This window comes from Hyperolius riggenbachi, chromosome 1 (assembly GCF_040937935.1).
Source record: "Hyperolius riggenbachi isolate aHypRig1 chromosome 1, aHypRig1.pri, whole genome shotgun sequence".
Taxonomy (NCBI): Eukaryota; Metazoa; Chordata; class Amphibia; order Anura; family Hyperoliidae; genus Hyperolius; species Hyperolius riggenbachi.
Window position 1 is genome coordinate 569032928 of NC_090646.1, and position 24957 is coordinate 569057884.

Consider the following 24957-nt stretch of genomic DNA (forward strand, 5'->3'; position numbering starts at 1 on the left):
AGCAAGAGACTATACCAAGGATATCAGGATTCTTAGCTGCACAAATCTCATTTCACACAGAAAGATAGCAGCATTTGAGCAATTAGCTCAGATACTTAGATACATACCTGGAGGTGGGCCATAAGCACAGGGACGGATCTAGGGGGGGGGGGGGGGGGGGCAAGCAGGTCTCTTGCCCCAGGCGCAGTTTGCTGAATTCTTAAAAAGGCGGCAAAATTTGGATGGGGAATGGCAGTTTAGGCGCCAAAACCTGACCTTGCCCCAGGCGCAACTTGGGGCAACTTGGTCTAGATCCGTCCCTGCATAAGCAGCATTAGGGCACATCAATAAAGCATGCTTTGCCTTATGGCTCATTGTTAGCTAGACAGCTTCACACTGGCAATGATGAAATATTTATCTGCTGTAGTCCTGCATTGTGCAGTTCTCCTCTTAATAAAAACAAACTGCATTAGACATGGAAACATAATATATGCAAAATGCAGTCTGATCCATTTCCTAAATATTCAGGCCTTGCAGCACAGTTACCTCACGTCCTCATGCACAGTATCTATGGTGATCCTCAGGGCCGGATTTGTATGCTTTACTGCCCAAGGCCACTGTCAGCAGCCGCCCCCCTTCAGTATAGGTAGCCAAATGACCCCCTTCCCTCCTCCAGTATAGGTAGCTAGATGACCCTCCCCCCACCTCCAATTTAGGTTGGCAGATAACCTTCCCCCCTTTCTCCAGTTTAGCCTGATGACCCCACCTTCCCTCCAGTATAGGTAGCCTGATGACCCCTTCCAGGTAGTATAAAAAGCCAGATGACCCCTCCCCCTTCCGTATAGGTAGTTTGATAACCCTTTTCTCTCCAGTATAGGTAGCTAGGTGAGCCTTTCTCTCAATATAGCTTACTGCCCACTCACCCTTGATCCTGTGGTGCCCTACGCCATGGCCTATGTGGCCTTGCCTTAAATCCAGTCCTGGTGATCCTTGAATAACATGGACATCATATTCTATTCTGATTTTTTTTTTTGGTTGGAATCAACTGTTGTGCTGAATCTGCAGTCACCATAGAGAGGTTTATGGAGAACACATACTTAAGTACAATGGACACAGTGGATGTATGCTCTGAGCAATATTGTGTAGATTAAACATTTGAGGACCACAGTCTTTCTACCCCTTAAGGACCAGAGCCTTTTTCTCCATTCAGACCACTACAGCTTTCACGGTTTATTGCTCGGTCATACAACCTACCACCTAAATGAATTTTACCTCCTTTTCTTGTCACTAATACAGCTTTCTTTTGGTGCTATTTGATTGCTGCTGCGAGTTTTAGTTTATATTATATTCATCAAAAAATACATGAATTTTGTCAACAAAATGACTTTTTTTAACTTTCTGTGCTGACATTTTTCAAATATAGTAAAATTTCCTATACATTTGAGCGCAAAAGTTATTCTGCTACATGTCTTTGATGAAAAAAAAAATCCATTTAGTGTATATTGGTTTGGGTAAAAGTTATAGCATTAAACTATGGTGCCAAAAGTGAATTTTCCCATTTTGAAGCATCTCTGACTTTTCTGACCACCTGTCATGTTTCATGAGGTGCTAAAATTCCAGGATAGTATAAATACCCCCCAAATGACCCCATTTTGTAAAGAAGACATCCCAAAGTATTCACTGAGAGGCATGGTGAGTTCATAGAAGATTTTATTTTTTGTCACAAGTTAGCAGAAAATGACACTTTGTGACAAAAAAAAAAAAAAAAAAAAAAAAAAGTTTCCATTTCTTCTAACTTGCGACAAAAAAAAAAAAAAATTTAAATCTGCCACGGACTCTCTATGCTCCTCTCTGAATACCTTGAAGTGTCTACTTTCCAAAATGGGGTCATTTGTGGGGTGTGTTTACTGTCCTGGCATTTTGGGGGGTGCTAAATTGTAAGCACCCCTGTAAAGCCTAAAGGTGCTCATTGGACTTTGGGCCCCTTAGCGCAGTTAGGGTGCAAAAAAGTGCCACACATGTGGTATTGCCGTACTCAGAAGAAGTAGTATAATGTGTTTTGGGGTGTATTTTTACACATACCTGTGCTGGGTGGGAGAAATATCTCTGTAAATGACTTTTTTTTTTTACAAATTGTCATTTACAGAGATATTTCTCCCACTCAGCATGGGTATGTGTAAAAATAAACCCCAAAACACATTATACTACTTCTCCTGAGTACGGCGATACCACGTGTGGCACTTTTTTGCACCCTAACTGCGCTAAGGGGCCCAAAGTCCAATGAGTACCTTTCGGATTTCACAGGTCATTTTGCGACATTTGGTTTCAAGACTACTCCTCACGGTTTAGGGCCCCTAAAATGCCAGGGCAGTATAGGAACCCCACAAATGACCCCATTTTAGAAAGAAGACACCCCAAGGTATTCCGTTAGGAGTATGGTGAGTTCATAGAAGATTTTATTTTTTGTCACAAGTAAGCGGAAATTGATTTTAATTGTTTTTTTCACAAAGTGTCATTTTCCGCTAACTTGTGACAAAAAAATAATTCTATGAACTCACCATACTCCTAACGGAATACCTTGGGGTGTCTTCTTTCTAAAATGGGGTCATTTGTGGGCTTCCTATACTTCCCTGGCATTTTACGGGCCCAAAACCGTGAGTAGTCTGGAAACCAAATGTCTCAAAATGACTGTTCAGGGGTATAAGCATCTGCAAATTTTGATGACAAGTGGTCTATGAGGGGGTGAATTTTGTGGAACCGGTCATAAGCAGGGTGGCCTCTTAGATGACAGGTTGTATTGGGCCTGATCTGATGGATAGGAGTGCTAGGGGGGGGGGGGGGGGGGGGTGACAGGAGGTGATTGATGGGTGTCTCAGGGGGTGGTTAGAGGGGAAAATAGATGCAATCAATGCACTGGAGAGGTGATCGGAAGGGGGTCTGAGGGGGATCTGAGGGTTTGGCCGAGTGATCAGGAGCCCACACGGGGCAAATTAGGGCCTGATCTGATGGGTAGGTGTGCTAGGGGGTGACAGGAGGTGATTGATGGGTGTCTCAAGGTGTGATTAGTGGGGGGGGGGGGAATAGATGCAAGCAATGCACTGGCGAGGTGATCAGGGCTGGGGTCTGAGGGCGTTCTGAGGGTGTGGGCGGGTGATTGGGTGCCCTAGGGGCAGATAAGGGTCTAATCTGATGGGTAGCAGTGACAGGTAGTGACAGGGGGTGATTGATGGGTGATCAGTGGGTTATTACAGGGAAGAACAGATGTAAATAATGCACTGGCGAATTGATAAGGGGGGGGTCTGAGGGCAATCTTAGTGTGGGCGCGTGATTGGGTGCCTGCAAGGGGCAGATTAGGGTCCAATCTGATGGGTAACAGTGACAGGTGGTGATAGGGGGTGATTGATGGGTAATTAGTGGGTGTTTAGGGTAGAGAACAGATGTAAACAATGCACTTGGGAGGTGATCTGATGTCGGATCTGCGGGCGATCTATTGGTGTGGGTGGGTGATCAGATTGCCCGCAAGGGGCAGGTTAGGGGCTGATTGATGGGTGGCAGTGACAGGGGGTGATTGACAGGTGATCAGGGGGGATAGATGCATACAGTACACAGGGGGGGGGGGGGGTCGGGTCTGGGGGTGATCAGGAGTCCCCAGGGTGCAGTTAGGGACCTAATAAAAAAAATAGCGTTAACAGCTAGTGACAGGGAGTGATTGATGGGTGATTAGGGGAGTGATTGGGTGTAAACAGTGGTCTGGGAGGTGGGCAGGGGGGGGTGTGAGGGGTGCTGTGGGCGATCAGGGGGCGGGGGGAAATCAGTGTGCTTGGGTGCAGACTAAGGTGGCTGCAGCCTGCCCTGATGGTCCCTCGGACACTGGGACCACCAGGGCAGGAGGCAGCCTGTATAATACACTTTGTATACATTCCAAAGTGCATTATACACTTTGTAGCGGTGATTGTGTTGTTAACAACCCGCCGGCGCTTCCGAACGGCCGGCGGGTTGTCGTCGCGGTTGGGCGGAGCCAGTTGCCGGGGGAAGCGCGCGTCATCAATGATGCGATCGTTCCCCGGCATGCCGAAAGGACGCAACACCCTTGGGCGTATTGCAGTCCTTTCGGCGTCCACTTTGCCGCCGCCCATTGGCTGTGGGCGGTCGGCAAGTGGTTAATCATAGTTTGATATCCCTGTGGCAGAGAAACTAATGCTAGGTACACACTAAGGCAGGCCTGGATTTACCTCACAGGAGCCTACAGTCACAGATGTCTGACTCCTGGGCTGGCACCCTAGATTTCACCCTCTATGAACCTACAAACCCCCGCTGAACAGCACTGCAAGTATGCTGGCTGGCCCAGCTATCACCTCTCCCTATTTCCCCTGCCCAGTGTAGGTAGCCACAGGTGCTCTTTAGTATAGGGTATCCAGAAGTGGCCTCAGTATTAAGTAGCTAGAAGTGCCCCTAAGTATTGGGTAGCTAGAAGTACCTCAGGATTAAGTAGCTAGAGGTGCCCCCGACTGAGGGAGATCTCGTCAGTGGAATGCAGAGAGCAGGATGAGTAACCTCTCATTTACACTTATCAAGACTCTGCATAGGGAAGGAAGGTAGGCACTAGGGGAGGGGAGTGAGTCGCCTTTCCATCATCAGGCGCCTGTAGGCATGTGCCAACAGTGCCTTATGGTAAATCCGGTCCTGCACTAGGGTGTTATATACCTTGTAAAAGTAGGATCATAACAGAGGGGAAAAGCAGTGTTGTGATGCATACAGTGAGCATACAGTTAATTAAATGTTTTCCTCATTGCAACTGCCTGAACAGAGGAACATGAGATGACCAGGGTGTGCAGCTATACAGGCACTGAAACAAGGGTATAATGTGCAATAAGCTTTATTGAAAGGCACTATTAGTGCAAAACTTGCTTACAAAAACATCACATGCAATCACTTAATGTAAAATATATACAAAGAACCATCAAGCAAAGTAACACAGTGTGCACACCGGCCCCTGAAGCTAACTAATCAAACTAATATATACAAATATACAACAGGCAGCAGTACAGAAGGAAACGGACAAGCTTAAGTTCAGGACAAAATACAAGGTTCAGCAGCAGATTATCAGATACAGGTATGGAGCAAGCATAATCAGAGCAGAGGCGGCCTTAGGGGGTGGCAAGTGGGGCAATCGCCCTAGGCCCCACACCTGAAGGGGCCCCGCAGTCATGCCCACTGCACTCGCACGGAGAGCCCTGTTCTTCCTGGTCAGCTTATGCTCAGGTGCTGACCCACTGATTTATGTCATAAGCATAGCATTCCTGGCCATGGGCGCGCAAAATACCACTGACCCAGCGCCGACCACTGCGAGTCTGCGACAGTCAACCTCTCACAGGACTCAGGAGCATCTCATTTTGGAAATTGCTAAACAGGTAAAGACTCTACAATACCACCAACAGAATCAGAGTCAGCCAGCAAAGTTAGGCCAACAAACACAACACATATCACCCTGCCCCCTAGTAGAGGTGCAGAAAAGGCATGTGAAACTCCCCAGCTTCCCATTCAGGCTAGCACCAACCCCCAGTCAGTCTGGTACACACCCCTAGCTTTCCAGCCAGCCTTTATCTATCCCAAGCTCCCCAGCCAGCCTCTACCAATCCAGCCAGCCTGGAACCCATCCGTAGCTCTCCAGCCAGTTTAGTACCCGTCTCCAGTTTGGCTTAGTGGCCTTTAACACAAACTTAATTGTTTTTAAACAATAAGGCGTACTGCATTAGAAGTGGACAAGCCCGTGAGCATGGTGGTATGGTATATGGCCTACACTTATGGCTCTAGGTCCACATATGACCCTTGCCCCAGGCCCCGCCTACTCTAAGGCCGCCTCTGAAAGAGTCAAGGCCGATACAGGTTCGGCAACTCAGAATCAGGTTTTTAGGAATATCCAGAATACTCAGGCGTTGGAGCAACACATTTCTAGCAACTGGCTGGAGCAAGAGGCAGTATTTTTATAATCAAGTAATTAGTATGATTATTAAACACAGGATGCAGCTGGTGGAGTAAGTGTGAATCTGCAGACAGTGCTCTTGAATTACCCGCAGGCCAGAATGGAAACGGAGTATAGTAACAGGCCACCAGCTGGTGGAAGTCCAGGGTAGTCCAACTCAATACTACCACCAGGCAGCAAATGACAGTACATGATTCCTAACGTGCAGATGCACACAGATTCACACAGCATACCTTGCATTATGCCAACAGATTCCTCGCACTGCACTTCTAATGCACTGATGCAATAACCCATTACTACAATATAATTGCATAGTGTTAGCAATGTGACTACATTGTCAAACGCACCGCAACACCTCAGTGTGAAAGTAGCTTAACGGTCGCTCAAAAGAGGTTCAGAATCTGAGATGATGAGAATCTATGTGATGAGTCACTTGGGGGGTCTAACCGGTAAAGGGATGCAGAAAATGTTAGCGTTATATGCATGCATTATGATAACTTTAGAATTGTAAAGTACATTTTAACACTGGCACCGTTTATTCATTTCATTAAGAAAATGATGCAGCAGCCATGGTTATTAATGGCTTACCTCGATTTTCTTTAGGACATCCACATTTATGTTAGGTTTTTTATTTTTGTCTTTTTTGACACCTGGTAAAATAAAAAAAAACAGTGTAAACACAAAGAATGAAAGGTGATTTTTTTTAAAATCACATAACCCATCAGAGCCCAGATAATACTGGTCATTGGGCTAAAGAAGTAAACAGATTTCCGTTCTATGCAACTCAGCTCATTTCTCTTAAAAAACGGGCTTGTCAGCCATAAAATCAAATTCCATTTACCCACTGCTCTGTGTCCATTATGCAGCCTGCAACCTTACCCTGGCATTCCAATCTAATCAGAAATATTTCTTCTGTAATCTTATCTCAGTCAGCCTGGCTCTTACTGTACATTGCAGACGAGAAGGAAGCTTGTCATCTCTCCTCCCACATTTCTGCTCCTTACTGATTGGCTGAGGGCAGCTCAGTGAGCTGCTGAAATACGATCTATGCTGTGCTCCCATGTGTTTACTAAGCAAGCTAGATATGACAGTGTATTTTCTAAGAGAAAAAAAAAAGTGTAAGGAAGGAAATGACGACAGGATTGACTTCAGTCGGAAGAAGTCAAAATGGAAAATGCCAAGGACGGTTTTCTCTTTATTTACTATATAAAATTCACCGAAATAAACATGGACAGTGTGTTACATGTGTTATGTAAGAAGGACACAAATTTATATATACTTGTGTGATTTTTTCCTGGACTAGTATATGGCTGTCCCTGCTGCTTTAAATAATACCCAGATAGCTCATGGTAACCCAGAATTAGTAGGATTAGTGTATAGGGAAGGCTTTCTCAAGCAGGGTTTCCTGGAACCCCTGGGTTCATTGAGGACATTGCTAGAGATCCCTGGCATATCACCCTCTGGTGAGACTGGCCTCAGTTGGTGGGGAGAAAAAGTACTTCATTTGGGGATCAGAATAATGAATGCAGTAATCAAAAAAAACAGTATGACAGTGAGGCAGTATAATAAGGAGCCCTGTTATAGAGATGCACTATAGTGTGGGAACTATAATAAGAAACACTAGCACAGGCTAATAGGGAGCACTATAGAGGAGGAACGGGGAGGCTGTTACAGTTAATAAGGTTTTTAGGGACCCCTTCTTTTAAAGAAGGTGCCTCCTGCAAAATAAATCCCCACTCTACATTATTGCAGGGATTCCCTAAAATCAAAATGATTTTAAGTGTTTTTACAGGGTGAAAAAAGTTAAGACTGGTATAAGGGCATAAAGTACTCCTGAACAGAGGGGAAATGGTGGCTGCCATATTTCTTTTCTTTTAACCACTTCCTTACTCTTGCCACGCTTATCTCACGCTCATCGCGTGTCTCCCGTTGGCATTCGTAGCAATCCTGTCTCTCCGTGATCTGGAAATGAGAAACATTTGTTCTCAAACCCGATCTCCGTGCCCGAGATGAATCATAGCCTCTGGCTCCGATTCAAAACGCATTGGACTATAAACAACTAACACTTGGTTCCTCTTCTATTTTTAGAACACATAACTTAGTATGGCACCATCTTGTGGCCAAAAAAGTAAAACTACACCCAAATACAACAGAATACATTTTCATACAGAAAAATTAAATAGATTACTACAAACACTTGTTAAAAATATTATGAATAAAAAAAATTACATTAACTACATAAAAAGTTATTTCTGGGACTTCCTAGCATGTGTGTCATGAGGGTATATTACTGTCGCTTTTGTAAATAAAGGCTTGTAATTATTGGTATAGTATAGAAGGGAAAAAAACAAAACACACCTTTATTTCCAAATAAAATATCATTAGACATTGTACTAGGGACACAATTTAAACATTGTAATAACTGGGACAAATAAAATAGGTTTTATCAACAATAACAAATTTTTCAACTACAATGGCTGAAAGCTAAGAAATTGTGAATTTAAGTTGTTTTCTTCTTCCCTGTAAAATGCATATAAAATATTTAGCAAAAAAGTACTGCCCCAAGAAGCCTAGTTTGTCCCGCAAAAAAATATAGTACTACTACAAAAAGAATTGAATGTGTGCATTAAACACCAAGTGAACACCTGACATATCTGGCTAAGCAAATTTGGCCTAATTGGCTATTCATGAGGCAATGCTCATGCAAATATGCATTTGCTTTCGCATGCCAACTTATGCAGGGTCAAAATCCAATGCCACGCGGGAATTAGTTCATGCTGCAATAGCACTATCCTGGAGCGCCACGGGGAGGCTTCCCAATTTCTTGTGGTTAGCATTTTGCAGTCTCTACCCTTTGGAGGCAGGTGGTGGATGGCTTGCTATAGGTGGTGTGAGCCCTGGAGTGGGCTGTCTGTGCCTGTCCTCCCCCCCCCCCTTCTGGAGTGTTGTGTGTGAGCCAGCCCTGAGCCCCAGCTTGGGGTGACCCACACTTCATTTCTTTCCCATGCAGTGCCCCCAAGTTAATGCGCAGTAGCAGAACGCAATGGACGTTAAGGTAAGTGCCTGTTTTTAATTTTTGGAGGTGGGTGCAGATGGCCCTCCCCGGCGCTGGCCACGCTTGGGGGGGGGGGGGGGGGGGGGGTCGTCTGCGCCACCCAGCCTCCCCCTCCGGGATGACACTGTGGTCCCTAGGCAGTGAGAGAGCCTGGGCCCCCGGCCCGCAGGCCCCCCCCCGGTTGTATGGGGGCATTGGGAAGATTCCCCCGTGGCGCTCCTGGATAGTGCTATGTAGCATGAACTAATTCCCGCAGGGCAACCGCGGTATTCGTTTTTGACCCTGCAAAGTTTGGCATGCGAAAGCAAATGCATTTTTGCATGAGCAATGCCTCATAAGCCAATTTAGCCAGATTTGCACAGCCAGACTTGTAAGGGTTAAGCTTGGTGTTGAGCACGCATAAATTTTCTTGTGGTTAGCAAAAAAAATATAGTTTATTTCAGTGTGATAAATAGCGATAAAGTTATTGGTGAATGAAAATCGTTCTGGTTTTGAAGGGATAAAAAACTCTGTTAGGGAAGTGGTTATACAATCCCACTTGCCTGGCAGGCCTGCTGATCTCGAAGTCGTGTCTGAGGCTAGTTGCACACAACATAACATGAAAGGCTGTGTTTTAGGTCATGTTTCTTTTTATGTTGTGTGCATTTTTTGTGCAATTGCGATAGCGTTTTTAATGCAGATGCGTTTTTCAAGCATTTTGCATGCCTTTTAATGAGTTTGCGGTTTCCATATACAAAAACGCATATATGTTTTGCAATTGCATTTTATGTAAATTAATAGGAAGACAACAGGAAGCTGAAATACAAATTTTTGAATAACGCATAGAAAACCGCATGGAAAACGAATGAAAAACGCATACCATTGTATTTCCATTGACTTTCATTATGTGCGTTTTTGAATATTATGCAACAAAACCTTTCAAAAATGCAGCGTTTTCCGCAATGCTTGCGTTTCTGCTAAGTGTGAACCTAGCCTGAATCACGCTCCTGAACCAAGCAGGCAGCTAATCACCTCAGACTTCAAATCAAATTTGATCTGCATGCTTATTCCTGGTCTATGGCTAATGCTAGGTGCACACAATGACATTTTCTGACAGATTAGCTGTCAGATTGACTATTTCTAACATGTGTAATCTGATTTCCGATCGATTTTTCGAAGATTTTCCATTCACTTTTATGAAAAAAAAAAAAAAAAGTTCAAAAAAATCGTGTACACCTAGCATTAGGGTATTCGAAAGAGGATCGGGACAGCCATCTACATTTCTTTAAAAATAAATATGTCAGCCTCCATATCCCTCAGTTCAGATGTGCTTTATGACTTTTACACTTGCATTACCCTTCTTTAATGCAGGGTGCCGCAACAGCAATGCAAGTGTATGGGGCCTTCCACTTAAAGTGAACCTAAAGTGAAAAGGATATGGATTTTTTCTTTTAAATAATACTAGTTTCCTGACTTTCCTGCTGATCCTGTGTCTAATACTATAAGACACAGCCCCTGAACAAGCATGCAGATCAGGTGCTCTAACTGAAGTCAGACTGGATTAGCTGCATGATTGTTTAAGGTGTAATTCAGCCACTACTGCAACCAAAGAAATCAGCAGGACTGCCAGGCTACCGGTATTGTTTGAAAAGGAGTCATCAATATACCTCTCAGTTTAGGTGCACTTTAACGTGTTGCGGTGTGCTGGAAGCTTCCGATCTGATGCAAGGGCTGCAGTGTGTTACTGCAGGCAGGCTTCCCACCAGAGGCAGGACAAGGTCCTTCAGCACCCAAGGCTGAGACAGCAAAGTGCGCCCCTCCATCCCTCCCACCCCAGCCTTCACACACTGATTGCTATTAGACTAAGAGGCACCCCAGGGCCCCCAACCTCCCCAACACCTTAATCTCTAGTTATCTGGCTTGCAGTCACTGTCTTGTATCCCCTTTCTTCTTATTTCTTTCTGCTTCAAACACAATTGGGAATGACAGTTGAATGAATTGTGCGCCCCCTCCTACACTGCTCCCTGAGGCTGGAGCCTCTCCAGCCTCGGCCGGCCCTGCTTCCTACTACTAAGGCAATCCTTTCAGGGGTCCTTTAAATCATGGCAAGTTTTGTTTTCCAAAATATGTTGCATTATAATTTGCTTTACATTGCTTTGTTAGATTATTATTATGCTGGTGAATACCATTATTTCACAGTTCACCAATTACAAATTGACATGACTTACTACGTTTCTTGATCTTCTTTTCTGCTTTCATCTCCGTTGGAAGCAATCGCCAGTCTGTCAATCCAAACAAAATGCTTATAGAACTATGAATGGAAGCACCACGTACTTTGTCCCTCATATTGGGAGGAAAGATGTATACATGTGTGGTTTTGTAATTAGCGTGGGGGGTAATTATGAAGATACATGGAAAAGCAAATGCTGTAGCCGTCATCTTCTTCTCAATATTACAATTGCAGGGAGTGGGAATTCCCAATACTTCGGATGGGGTCAATTGATCAGTGTCAGAAATCCTCTCACGCGGTCATTTTGCTCATCATAAAGGGTAACCCGACTTCGCAATTTGATGAACTGACTCGCGGAGACGTCAACGGACTCACCCCACACATACAATTCAAAGATCTGCCACCAAGCGGGTTACATAGCCCGCTACTGTAATTATACTAGGACGTCGAGAACGCTCTATTAACCCTTAGCAGTATGCAGGAACCTGGGTCAGATCATTATATCTGGGCCGGGTTCTCGCATACGGGTTATAAAGGCACACTTCTATTAAACACAGGGTAGCGATTTCAGGAGAATAGGTACGATTGTGTATGTTCAGCAACAGGTCATAACTGCTAAACTATTTTTAAAACGTTTAATAACAAAAATGCATTACATACAGTTGTATGCACCAATTAACATATCACAAAGCTTAAAAATAAAGGGGTAAAATTAGAAAGTTCTTACTTAGTTATGGCTGATAGCCCATTTGGAGAATGAAGAAAGAGTCCAGTTTAAAAGTAGGCATTAATGTTAAGAGTCCTTGAACACAGCAGGCGTCTGTTCTCCTTGAACGCCTGCATGGACTTTCCTGGTCGATGGAATTTGGAGAACTGGGCGGGGTTGGTCCCGCCCCACTTTTATAGGACCTGAGTTTTGGGCTGTCACTACCTGGAAAGTAGGTGTGTTTAAGACGGGGTTACCTCCTAATCAGCAGGTTGCCGCCCCCAGACTCAGAGCAAAAAATGTAACATTTATGAATTCTCTGTGTGACTCCGCCCCAGATTGGTGCATCGCAAATCCGAGGCTATATTCATAAGCAGCCTGCGACCCTGTATCAAACGAGGCTACACATGCCTATTCTATCGCATTCGCTCTACGCAGGCCGGATAAAGCAGTTTTCCTACGGATTCCTGATAGTTAGAAAATTGTAGTTCAGGGGAATGATAGAACGGATTTCTAGGTATCAGAAAATGTGTTTTTTGTCTTTCTGCGACAAGGCTATTTTGAATTACAAATACATAAAAGTTCTCTTTGTTTGTATGATTTTGGAGGGAATCTCTTATCTTACTGGATGGATCTAGTTCCTTTGGGGAATGAGCTGTGCACCAAATGGCTCTGCCTAGGAGGTAGGCCACGTGTGAAATTCCTTTCTGACCTGACACAGAATGTGGGTGAGGGGCTTTTGCTTTCAGTGGAAGAGAGCAAAAGGAAAGGTATTTGTTTTACTCTATACAGGACTGACAGTAATGGACTGGACCATTACGCAAGTCGTTGGCGATTGCGCACGACTTTCCGTAATGTTCGCCACAGCAAGCACCATCCCCCTTTAACATGGACCTGTGGATTTAAAATGTGGCTTTGGTGTGTTCGCTCGATGTCCTTGCTCCAAAGTGCATGAAGACAGCTACATGTAGGAGTCTGGTTGCACAGAAGCTTAGCAGTAATTTAAAGGCACACAACTCCCAAGTAATTTAGTCCTATCCACACTTGCAAAAGTTGTGTCTCTAAACATTTTGCTACCTGAAACTAGTTCTAATGGCAAGAGTCAACCTTGGGTACTACCAATTGTAACGCATCTACTTGTAATGGTACGTACACACTTGTGACTATGGTCGTTTGAAACAGCAGCTTAACGATCGGTTTGCCGACAATCGGGTAAAGAACTTTACCAAACGATCATTAAGTACGACGACGAACGATATCGGCACGATGAGAAAATTCAAAAGGATGGATCATATTGAACGACAACAGTTACAAAACTATAGCGTGTACAGTTATCTGCCGAGCACGATCGTTACAATGGCCAATGCGCCTGCGTTAGATTGTACCCAGCTTCCGTACTTCCTGTGTAGCACGGCCCGTAACGATTGTTACATTATGCATTTTAAACAAACTTTGTTTTCAAGTTAACTATCATATATTCTTTTCTATTGTAACCCCATGTTTGTTTGTTTTTATTTTATATAAATATGTACCCAACATTTCCCTCTGATCGTTCTTTTCTGTGAGAACGATAGTTAATATGTGTATGATTATTGCTTCATCCTATCGTTGCATTCCAATCGTTCCAATATTTCTCATCTGGTAACTATCGTTCCTTGTAAATGATTGTTATCGCAAGTGTGTACATACCATAAGTCTCATCCAAAACTGAAGATATTCATCATATTAACTATTGATATTGAATGTCATTCAAGGTAAAACCAATGAATGCTGAATATTTTATCCACAGGCAATGCTACCTCCCCTTCCCCATATCTTGCCACCTTAGACTCCCATCTCACCCAGCCCTATGGAAGGGCCAGCTTTGACAAGGTATCCTGGGAGGTCATTATCATGCTTTAGTAATCAGGGTCAGAGTTTCAGACACCTTTAGGCTTAGTTCACACTACAAAACGCAAAGTGATTTTCAGTGCGTTTTGCACATTCCTTTAAGAAAAAAAACGTCTGGAGGCTGAAGCGAGTGCTGGGAAGCTGGAGCTGTGGCGTGCACTCAGAGAAAATTAATGAATCCACCCTGCTCAGAAGTTCATCCTGGGACTCAACTCCAGCCCTCCTACAAGCCGATTGGTAAGTATATAATCTACTAGGTGGGCACGAAACACAGGCTACAAAGGGGGACAGAAGAGATGGGGCAAAGGAGGATAGAAGCGACACAGGCGAGAGGCAGAGGAGGCCACCGGGGGACAGAAAGGACACAGTGGGAGAGGGAAAAGGAGGACAACGGGGGACAGAAGGGACACAGGTTGAGACAGGACACAAGAGGACAGATGAGGACACGGGAGCAAGGAGAACACAAGACAAAGGAGACACAGGAGGTCACAAGGAGCACATAGGGCAGTGATCTGCAAACTTGACTCTCCAGCTGTTAAAGGGACTCCGAGCAGTGCAGTAACTATGGAAAGATGCATACCATTTTGAAGCTCTCTCTCCTCTTTCCATTGATCTATAAACCACCACCCTACGCCTTTTAGTTTTCACTATTTTTGCGATCGAAATCGCGGCCGCCATCTTGAATTCCTTATTCAGCATTGTATTATGCAGGACGACACTATTACCAGTGTCGGTAGCTCCATTCAGTGCAATGCAATGAAATACAAGGAACCCAGGGGGATATAATTACAAACATCATGCCGGTAGGTGTGAAGATATAATTAATTCGTTTTGGGTATGCTTAAAAGCATACACACAGTCACTGCTCAGAGTCCCTTGAAGGAACTACAAGTTCCACAATTAATTTGCCTTTATGGATCATGACTGTGGCTGTCAGAGTCCTGCAATGCATTGTGGGACTTGTAGTTCCTTAACAGCTGGAGAGCCAAGTTTGCAGATCACTGACATAGGGGGGCACAGGAGCGACAGAGGTACATAAGAGGTACATAAATAAATAATGGGTGGGGATTGAGGGGAGAAGACGCACAAGACATCCCTGCACCATGGACGCACCAGGTTTTTTTTTTTTTTTTTTACCCTGGGTTTTTGTTCTGTAAACCTAGTTGGGTCTTATGGTCCAGAGCGTCTTATGGTCTGAAAAATACAGTATTATATTGGGAGTAATAGTATTGGCTACACTTATTTCAGAAAGGGTCAGGCTAAGATATGTTAGGCACACTCGTTATGAAGGGAAGGGGATGGTGAAGAGATCATCATGATGCTTGATGGCTGGCCACTTCCCCAATACCACCCAACTCTAGGTTATGGTCTGTGTTAAAGAAAACCTGTAACAAGAAAAAGTTCCCCTGGGGGGTGGGGTCATAACATAGCAGCCATATTGTATCTCGTGAAAGCCATATTTTCACATTTTCTGTCTGCTGTGTATTATGTCACATGTGTATGTCTCTTAGAAGCCAGCTGGCTTTGGGGTGTAATTGTCACCTGGCTGAAGGAAGCTGCTATTTTGAGTTTCTGTATGTCAATGTAAATTACATTTGCATTCAGTGTCCAGCAAGGAAGCGACCATTGTCTGCATTGAATAGACCAGTTACGTTGAATAGCCAAAGAAACCTGGACATTTAATTAAGAAATATCTACCTAGCCTTTAGCAAGTAAACGCTTAGACAATTACCCGACCAGTTGGGCTGGAAGTGTTGAATTGCTTTGAATTCTATACATGTAAACAGCCAATATACAATCGGACTGACTGAAATCTGCAAAGTTCAAGAGTGGGACAGGAAACCCCTGAAGTTTGTATAATCACAGCCAGCAAGGATATGACAAGCGTTCTGTCACAATCTGGGAAATTAAATTATATCTGGACTTGTACCCCGTGTTGCGGCGGCAACTGTCGCCAGGCGATTGACCGCGCCAATCGCCTGGTGACAGCAGCGAAGAGCGACGGTTCGGGGTGCAGGCCCGTGTTGCGCCTCATACTCACGGGCGACCTGTCGCCAAAACACGCGCGCCGCGTATTGCAGTGACAATTGTAGCCCGGGAGTATGGGCCATTAGTGACTGACAGCAAATACTGTACTTGCATCATGCACACAATTAAGCCTACAGTATTAAAGTCTGCTGAAAGCTTTGTTATACGGTATATGTAGCTGTTCTGAAGTCACTATCCTTCATTTCATCAGATAGTATTCCCCTTTAAGGCCAGAAACCCACTGGGAGCGCTTTGTAGGCATGAGTGATTTGAAAAAGCTCTTGGTAATGTAATGCTATGGGGGATTTTTATAAAATCACATCACTCAAGTGGGATCACACCCATAGCATTACATTAGCTAGAGCTTTTCAAATCACAAAGCGCTCAGAAAAGCTCTCCTAGTGGGTTTCTAGCCTAATATTGTAATAGATCAAGTGGTCTAATATTTTCAATAGGACAGCTTTATGTGAAACTAAAGATGCAGCCAGTGACATGCATTTCAAATATGATATGAAACAGTCAATAAAAAGTCACTGTCTTTAAAAGCCCAGCTAATATGGTAATAAGACATACCTGGCAACCACTCTTCACTAAGTTTTTGTTCTGCTTCAATTTCATATTTTGTTATATATCTTTCAACACCTGCAATGACAAAGTAACAATTCCCAAAATCTGTGGAATCGGAGAAAGCCGTCTATCATTTCTACAAAACGCTGATTTTTCTGCAGCACTTTACATGGAACATCATTAACTGTACCTCATGAAATGCACAATCTAATGTCCCTACTAGGGATCATCAATGAGATGCAAATATTTCCGAGTTCATGCAGAATTATGTAAATGTGTATGCAAATATATGCAGCTTAAAAATGGACCAGTCAATTTAAACCTGGGTGGGATGTGAGTGGTCCATTTTCAAGCTACATATATTTGCATAAAAATGTACATAATTCTGCAAGTTGGAAATATTTGCATCTCAGTGATCATCCTTACCACACTCTAGGGCTAGTTTTGAAGGGGGAGGGAGCATCTGCAGAACACTGATGCAAACATGGGAGAAGATAAAGACATCATGTAGATCAAGGGTCCCCAAACGTTTTGGGTCGAGGGCCGGGTCAACATACTTCAGACTGCTGGGGGGCTGGAGTATACATAGAAGTCTTTGCGGGCCAGACAGTGATGCATACTAAGGTGACAACCTTCAGTCCAATTGGACAACAGTGTCACCTGATGTGGAATTTGATTGGAAACCAATGAATTATTGCTTCTGGCTTCATTCCATTTGCGGACCACCAATATTTAAAGATGTAGCTGACCGCATCTATAATACATTTTGTGTGTGGGGGGCCGGTAAAAAAGCCTCAGGGGGGGGCACATTCGGTCCGCGGGCCTTAGTTTGAGCACCACTGATGTAGATGATGTACTGGCCAGGGTTCAAATCTTGGTCACCAGCGCTGCTAAGCGAGCCTGCTGACAATGCGATCCTATTCCTAATTTCTAAATTGCCAGCATATCATGCAGCACTGTACAGCTGCTGCATGATATGCCCAGCCCTCTGCCGGATACCAGAGCCAAATAAACCTAGAGAAATGCCTCTGCTGACATCACTACATCATGCACATGATGTTATACGCATGCTCCCGGCCATTGGCGCACGCTATAGGACGTGCCTGCGCTGGCAGGGTTAGATTATATTATTCAATCTGAGGTTTACAAAACCATTTCTTGTCTTTTGTGTTTACAGCACCAATGCATTCTGAGGCATAAACCCTATCAGTGCTGAGCAGTTGTGCATCCTCAGAATCAGGTATTTGCTGAATTGTGTGCAGCTTCCTTGGTTTCATGTCAAGGGAGCGTACCTCCCAACTTTTTGAGATGAGAAAGAGACACTTAAGCCACGCCCCTGCCACACCCCTATCACACATACCATGAAAGATTTCATAAGAAAAATAGGTTTTATAATTCAAACTGCACTGGTCCTTTCTATCCTGGTTCATTTTCCTTCCTATTAACATTTTAAAATTAGAAATATATTAGTTTAAAGGATGGGAATAAAAGTAAATCATTTTTAGTAGAGAAGTATATATATTTATATAGAAAGAGCAACAAAGTCCTGAAAAAGGGACAAATGAGGACAGGGGGACTGTCCCTCCAAAAGCGGGACAGTTGGGAGCTATGAGGGAGAGACACTTTTTTGGAGCAGCGACCTTCTAGGACCCAAAGGCTGAGTGGGGACGGTATTTTCCCCACCTGTGGACACGAGTGGTTGCATTTATTGCAAACCAATTTTGTGAGTATATTTTCTACTGTTTATTACAACACCTCGATCTATTAACCATATTGCACCAGATTGGGCTCCCGGATCTCCCTGTGTTTTTTCTTCTGCTATTCTACAAGAAGAGGATCCACTCACCTTCCTGACGTCCCCCCGGCAATCGCTGATCCCCTCCGCTCTGGCCGGCATCTCTGCTCGTTCTGACGCAAGTGTCGGGTCCGACCTTGATGGATTCATCAAGCCGTGACCCGGAACTTAACGGCAGTGCGAGCGAGGATGCTGGCCAGAGCGAAGGGGGCTAGAGCTGCTCATCACTGGAGCCTGGGAGGTGAGTAAAGGCTGCTGGCATTTTAGGGGACACCTGGCCACACCATGCCTAGCTAGCAAAAATGGGCATTTGGCTGCCTGACCACCCCCCCCCCCCCCCCCACACACACACACACACACACACACACACACACACACACTTGAGCTCCTTGAACAGCAGATATTTCAGTAGAAGGAACAGGGAAGGTCACAAATTCGCTTTTCTACATTTCATTTTTTTTGTTATAAAAAGAAATACCAAAGTAAGAAAGCATACCATGTATAAAAAGCACTTACCTTGATTTGCAGCACCCTTTTTAATGTAATATGCCAATTTTTTCACATTTCCTCTCATTTCTTGCTTTAATGCTAGTAAATAGTCCTGTTCTTCTCCTTCTGGTAGAGCAGCCGCTTTGAACTCTGTGTGCTGAGGAGTGTAAAACAAACAGCATAAGGCCTAATGCGCAAGAAAAATCGCTTAGCATTTAGGGCCTGTACACACTGCTGCGCTTTTAAAATCGCATGCGATTTTCAAATCGCAAGCCTTTATGAGAATAGAAAAAGTGCATCACGCCAGTGTGTACAGGTCTTCACGATTTTCATTATTTTTCAAAAGGCCTTGCGATTAAAAAGCGCATGCGATTTGAAAAGTGCAGCGCAAGCGCAGCAGTGTGTACAGGCCCTTAAGCGATTTTTTAAAAGCAACTCCAGGCATGTGCCTAGCGATTTTCTATTTGTGCCTCGTGATTTTTGGAGAGTTTTGTGTAGCGATTTTATCTTTCTACACTCTGACCTGGAAGAGATTAGTTTTTGCAAAAGAAAAACAAAAAAAAACACCACATTGCTCTGGTGTGATTCATCTAATACAAATACATTAGTGAAGCACTTTTCAAAGCACTAGCATTTTTAAAAGCGCTCAGAAGCGCTCTTGGTGTGCACCAGCCCTGAGATGATGAAGCATTCAACTCTTTTAATACGATTTGTAAAAACACAAATTGCGCTTACCAGATAAAAGAATAAATGAAGCATATAATGAATTGGAGACTGATTGAATGGGTCCAATTGCACTGTAGTGCAGGTTTCTCTTATTTTATGGGCTGCCTGTGATGCAATCACTGAGGCCAGTGTTTTGCGATTTTGTGAGTGATTTTTCCTCTCCCGGCGCTTACCTGCGCACTACGATTTTTTGTAAAGCGCTTCTAAGCGCTTTTGCAGAGTGATTCTGTTTTTTTCCACTTCTCTTTCACTCGGAAATGAATACATACAATGTATTCATGAAAGCGTGAATGCAATTGCCACAGAAAGCGATTTTAAGAGTTTTGCAATTTTCCTATACTTTCCATTGTAGCAAAATCGCCCTAAAACTGGTACAGGCAGCGCTTTGCTGAGCAGAAAAAATGAAAAATAGTGGAAAACGCCCTAAGTGTGAACGAGTGAGTGCCACAGCAAACAAAATATGCTCTCGTTAACCTTCCCTTCCTCCAATACAAGGGACCATCCTTCGGATCAGATGCATTTTTGGCTATACTGGTTTCATGACCCTTGTCAGGCCTGGACCCACTATAATTTTTTTTTACAGTTTGCAGTAATTTAAAAATCAGCGATGTGTAGCAATTCATGAGCGATTTGCCTGGGCTTCAATACTTTACATTGAAGAGCAAACGCTCCCAATATGCTGCATGTCCTGCGATTGCGCTAATCGCAATCGCTACTGTGGAATTTGTTACATTTATTTACATTGGCAGAGCGTTTAGGGAAAGCGCTAGCAATTTAAAGTGCTCCCTAAACGCTAAAAAAACCCCGCTCTAGTGGGTTCCAAGCCTCAGATGGGCCCCCAGGCTGTGAAGTGCACCAAGGGGAGGAAGTGAAGGGGGTGTACACAATGGTTTTGCTGGGGGGCACCATAAACTGTAGTTACGCCACAATGCTTTATTTTTTCAGGTCAGGAAGTTCCCCATTAAAAAAGTCTTTTCCACATCCATACTCACAAATTCACTCTCAAACATTTCTAGATAAGTTTTGTTTTCGTTCACATTGATTGAACTTATAAGGCAGTGAATGTACCCTGCCTGCAGCTTAACAAGGGGAAACATTTTATCAGAAACAAAAATGGTCATTGCCTGTGGCTCTATATCTGTAGGTAGTTTTTGAATCTTCAGCAATGTGCTGCAAATGCTGTTATGATGGCTTTAAAGAGAAACTGTATTAAAAATAACAATTTATTTTTTTTTAAGTATTTATATAGCGCCGACATATTACGCAGCGCTGTACAGAGTATATTGTATTGCCACTAACTGTCCCTCAGAGGAACTCACAATCTAGTCCCTACCATAGTCATATGTCTCTGTATGTATCATGTATCATAGTCTAGGGCCAATTTTTAGGGGGAAGCCAATTATCTGTATGTATTTGGAATGTGGGAGGAAACCCACACAGACACGGGGAGAACATACAAACTCCTTGCAGATGTTGACCTGGCTGGGATTCAAACTGGGGACCCAGCGCTGCAAGGTGAGAGTGCTAACCACTACGCCACCGTGCTGCCCAATGAATAAAACTGCTTATTTTTTTTCAATACTCATTTATAGATTTAGTCAGTGTTTGCCAGTTGTAAAATCTTTCTTCTCCCTGATCTACATTCTGAAATGTATCTCTGGTGGTGACATCTTTAGTCCGGTCAGGTGATCTGTACTGAATGTTCATTACTGAGAGTTCTATGCACAGAGGGAGATATTTCCTCCTCCTCCTCCTCCTCGGCCTGAAACACACCAGAGGAGTTTTTCTGAGCGTTTTGAGTTTTTAAATCTGCTGCTAATGTTATCCTATGTGTCTGTGCACACTGGAGCAATGAGGTTTTGTAAAAAACCCCATAGCATTACATTGGGAAGAGCTTTTGAAACCTCTAAAAGCTCTTCCCAATGTAATGCTATGGGGTTTTATACAAAACCTCATTGCTCCAGTGTGCACAGACACATAGGATAACATTAGCAGCAGATTTAAAAACTCAAAACGCTCAGAAAAACTCCTCTGGTGTGTTTCAGGCCTTATATCACGCAGTAGGGAATTGCAGATTTTCAAAACAGCTTATATACCATAGCTGGGATTTGAACCCAGGACACAGTGTGTAGTAGGTATCTGTCTTAACTTCTAGACCATGACCCACACTACATGCTAAAGCTGGCCTAGCATAAACCATACTACCATTATGATCAATTTGATAGAAAAAGTTGCATGATTAAGGATTTGTACTTTTTGAAAAGCATGCTTATATACCATAGCTGGGATTTGAACCCAGGACGCAGTGTGTAGTAGGTATCTGTCTTACCCTCTAGACCATGAACCACACTGCATGGTAGTAGGTATCTGTCTTACCCACTAGACCATCAACCACACTCAGGGCCAGGCTGAGGCAGAGGCTGGAGAGGCTGCAGCCTCAGGGCACAGTGTAGGAGGGGGTGCACAATTCATTCAGCTGTCATTCCCAATTGTGTTTGAAGCAGAAAGAAATAAGAAAAGGTGATACATGGCAGCGACTGCAAGCCAGATAAGAGAGATTTTTTGTGCTATCCCGGAAAATTCCGTCGGAATTATAAAATTTCCGCGGAATTCCGTTTGAGAGGTATAGGAATTCCGTTTCGACTACCAGAATCGGAATTAACCTAATTCCGGCCGGAATCACGGAATTCATAATTCCGCGGAATTTTCCGAGCATCCCTACTTCAGATGAGCAGTGTGTACATTAGTGCATCCACTGCCTGTGTTTCCCTGGCAACTAGCATGTTCCAAGCCTAGGTGTGAAAGCTTCCGAAATCATTTTTCTGCCCAGCTTCTCTGAAGTTGGGGAGTCACAGGAGTCCCTTGTCTCAGAGAACAGAGTTATGAATCTTTAATAAGGTATCTGAGATCCCTGCATAGCTGGTGTGGAGATTTCTTCTCAGTAACTATGGACTTACTGGGAAACGGGGCAATGGTTGTAGCTGGGTTTCTGGAAGAGCATCTCCCCTTGAGAAACCAATAGATTGAATGTCAAAAGTAAAGGCAGATCCTCTCCCTCGCCCCTTACCGGCCATTCCTAAAGTAAAAACAAAGCAGTACAATGTACAATGGATGGAAAAGAAAAACAGATTTTCAATAAATAACTAGAATACATAAAGACGTCAAAACCCCCTAGATAAAATTCTGCAATAGATCCAAAAATATGAACATTGTTAAAAATGTTTATATTATGACCCACTGATAAATGATTAAAAAAAATATAAACAGATATCCACCACTTTCGCAGGTAGGTTGTTGGTTGCTGACACCACTCTTCAGTAGGTGCACTACTCCAGCTGAGAGAACAGACCCGGGGTGTAATTACGAGGCAAATCTTGAGTACAAAAACAGTGCTTGCGCAAGTACGATCACGCCTGAGCTGCTCCATGCTCCCACCAAAAGATGAGAAAGGCCACGATGTTCCAGAGGGTCTTGGGCAGCAACGGAGGTCCAGAGGACAGCACGAGAAACCTCTGGAGGCTTCCCTCTCCTTAGGCAAACATTTGATTACTCATACACTGACCACATAGGGTGACACAGGACCAGCTATCGGCTGTTCTTGTGTCCCCCTATTTCAGGGGTTGGCAAACTTTTGCGGTTTGTTTCCGATCCGCTTAGCAAAGCGCTGCCTGTACCATTTTTAGGGCGATTTTGCTACAATGGAAGGTATAGGAAAAACGCAAAATGCTCGCAAAATTTCTTTGTGCGGCGATAGTGTTTGCGTTCACGCTTTCATGAATAAATACATTGTATCTATTAATTTCCGGGTGAAAGAGTTCGCTTCCTGACTGATGTCAGTAAGTGAAAATACAAACCACTCTGCAGAAGCGCTTAGAAAAGCGCTTTATAAAAAAAATCATAGCGCACAATGAAGCTCCAGGAAAGGGAGAAAAAAAAATTGCTGGCATCAGCGATTTCGATTTTAGATGTGAACAAGCCCTTAGGGCTGTGCACACTACAAGAGCTTTTTAACACTAGAGATTTTAAAAGCTCTTGCTAATGCAATGCTATGGGGGATTTTTACAAAATCACATCGCTCCAGTGAGAGCACACACACGTGCTTAGAAAAGCTCTTGTAGAGTTTATAAGCCCCTGTGTCTGTCCATCTCCAGCTCTCTCTCTTTAACTCGCCCAATTGCTCTTTCCAGCGCCAATCTCTATGACCATGGCGGTGTTATGTGGCATGCTAAAACGGAATGACAGCATGTGACATGACACAGTTGCCATTGAGATCGCTCCTGGGATAAGCGATTGGGCGAGTTCTTTGCATTATTGTGTGCTGCATGCAACTTTAAACGGACGGCGGGGGTGGGAGAAGAGGGAGGAAGAGGATGGAGGGAGAGGAATCCTGACCTCTGGTGGGGGGCTGCCTCCATAAGACCCATAACGTACTTTGTCCTGCCCTATGTAGTCAGTGTAGTGATTGGCTGTTCCTGTGCCCCTCTACGTGGCCAGTGTAAGGATTGGTTGTTCCAGTGTAAGTGTACTTTCCTAGGTCCACCTCAGGTTTGCTTTAAAGAAGAGAGTCACTGAATATAAAATTAAAAAGGCACTGTAGTGACACATAGTAAAATGTAGAAAGTGATTCAAGATAACCACTTTTATGTTAATTATATGGTTTCAGCATCAAAAACACTTCCTGTATCGATTTATTGCTTTATATTGGTATGTAGCCCCACCCTCTCAGTGATGCCACAGCCTAGGATGTTTATAGCTATGCAGTATTCTCCTCCAAGAGGATTCTGGGAGTGAGGCAGGAAATATGCTATAGTAGCACCCAGTGTGTCATTTGGGCGCTAACAATGGCCGGAACCTGAATTACGCTAGGAAGTATGTAATAAGGGTGCTGGTAACAGTCATTACGTTAAGAAGGGATAGTTAGTGTTAAGCTGGCCATTAACGGTCCAATTTCTAGCGAAAAATCGTTCGAGCGATCAGAAATTCTGATCGGATGAAAAAACCTTCACTACACCATCAACTAACCAATCATTGCTTCCTATTTATCACGACCACCAAGACAATCCAAATTTTCATTTGACGAAAATTCATTTGGGCGACATTTTTTTTCACTCGTTCATAATCGATTGTATCCACCAATGGAGATTATTTACAACCAATCCGATCAGAATTTCTGATCGTTTGAACGATTTTTCGCTAGAAATTGGACCGTTAGTGGCCAGCTTTAGGTATATGGTTTACAGTAGGGCTAGATTAAGAATTATGTGTAGAATATATGGAACTTCCTCCACAGCCGGAAGAAAGAACTAGCTGTAGTGCTGGAATGCAACATGGAGGGCAGCGCAAAGAGGTGACATCAAGAGTGAGTTAACCCCCATCCCAATTTTGGTTCTGGTTAATTTGGAACAGTTTTCTGAATGGGAAAGCTCATCCCTGTTCAAGAAGTCCCTGTAACAACCCGGTGACATGTTTATTATCTCCACCTGTTTTAGGCCTCTTTTCCACAACTGTTGAACTGTATGCTCAGTAAACA

At 43.8% G+C, this 24957-nt stretch overlaps 1 protein-coding gene across 2 annotated transcripts in view; it reads right to left on the minus strand.

Annotated features, from left to right (window-relative positions):
* The window catches only part of POLR3G (RNA polymerase III subunit G), a 46169-nt gene that overhangs the window by 12578 nt on the left and 8634 nt on the right, over positions 1-24957 (minus strand). Inside the window, exons 2-6 of one of the 2 annotated variants that reach the window (XM_068247826.1) lie at positions 22385-22503; positions 18729-18858; positions 16424-16492; positions 11225-11278; positions 6551-6612 (exon numbers count right to left, since the gene is read on the minus strand). In XM_068247826.1, coding sequence (XP_068103927.1) covers positions 6551-6612; positions 11225-11278; positions 16424-16492; positions 18729-18858; positions 22385-22501 — 432 coding nt within the window. In that variant the 5' untranslated portion in view covers positions 22502-22503. The remainder of the gene's footprint in view (positions 1-6550; positions 6613-11224; positions 11279-16423; positions 16493-18728; positions 18859-22384; positions 22504-24957) is intronic. The other variant, XM_068247833.1, reaches the window with a different exon arrangement.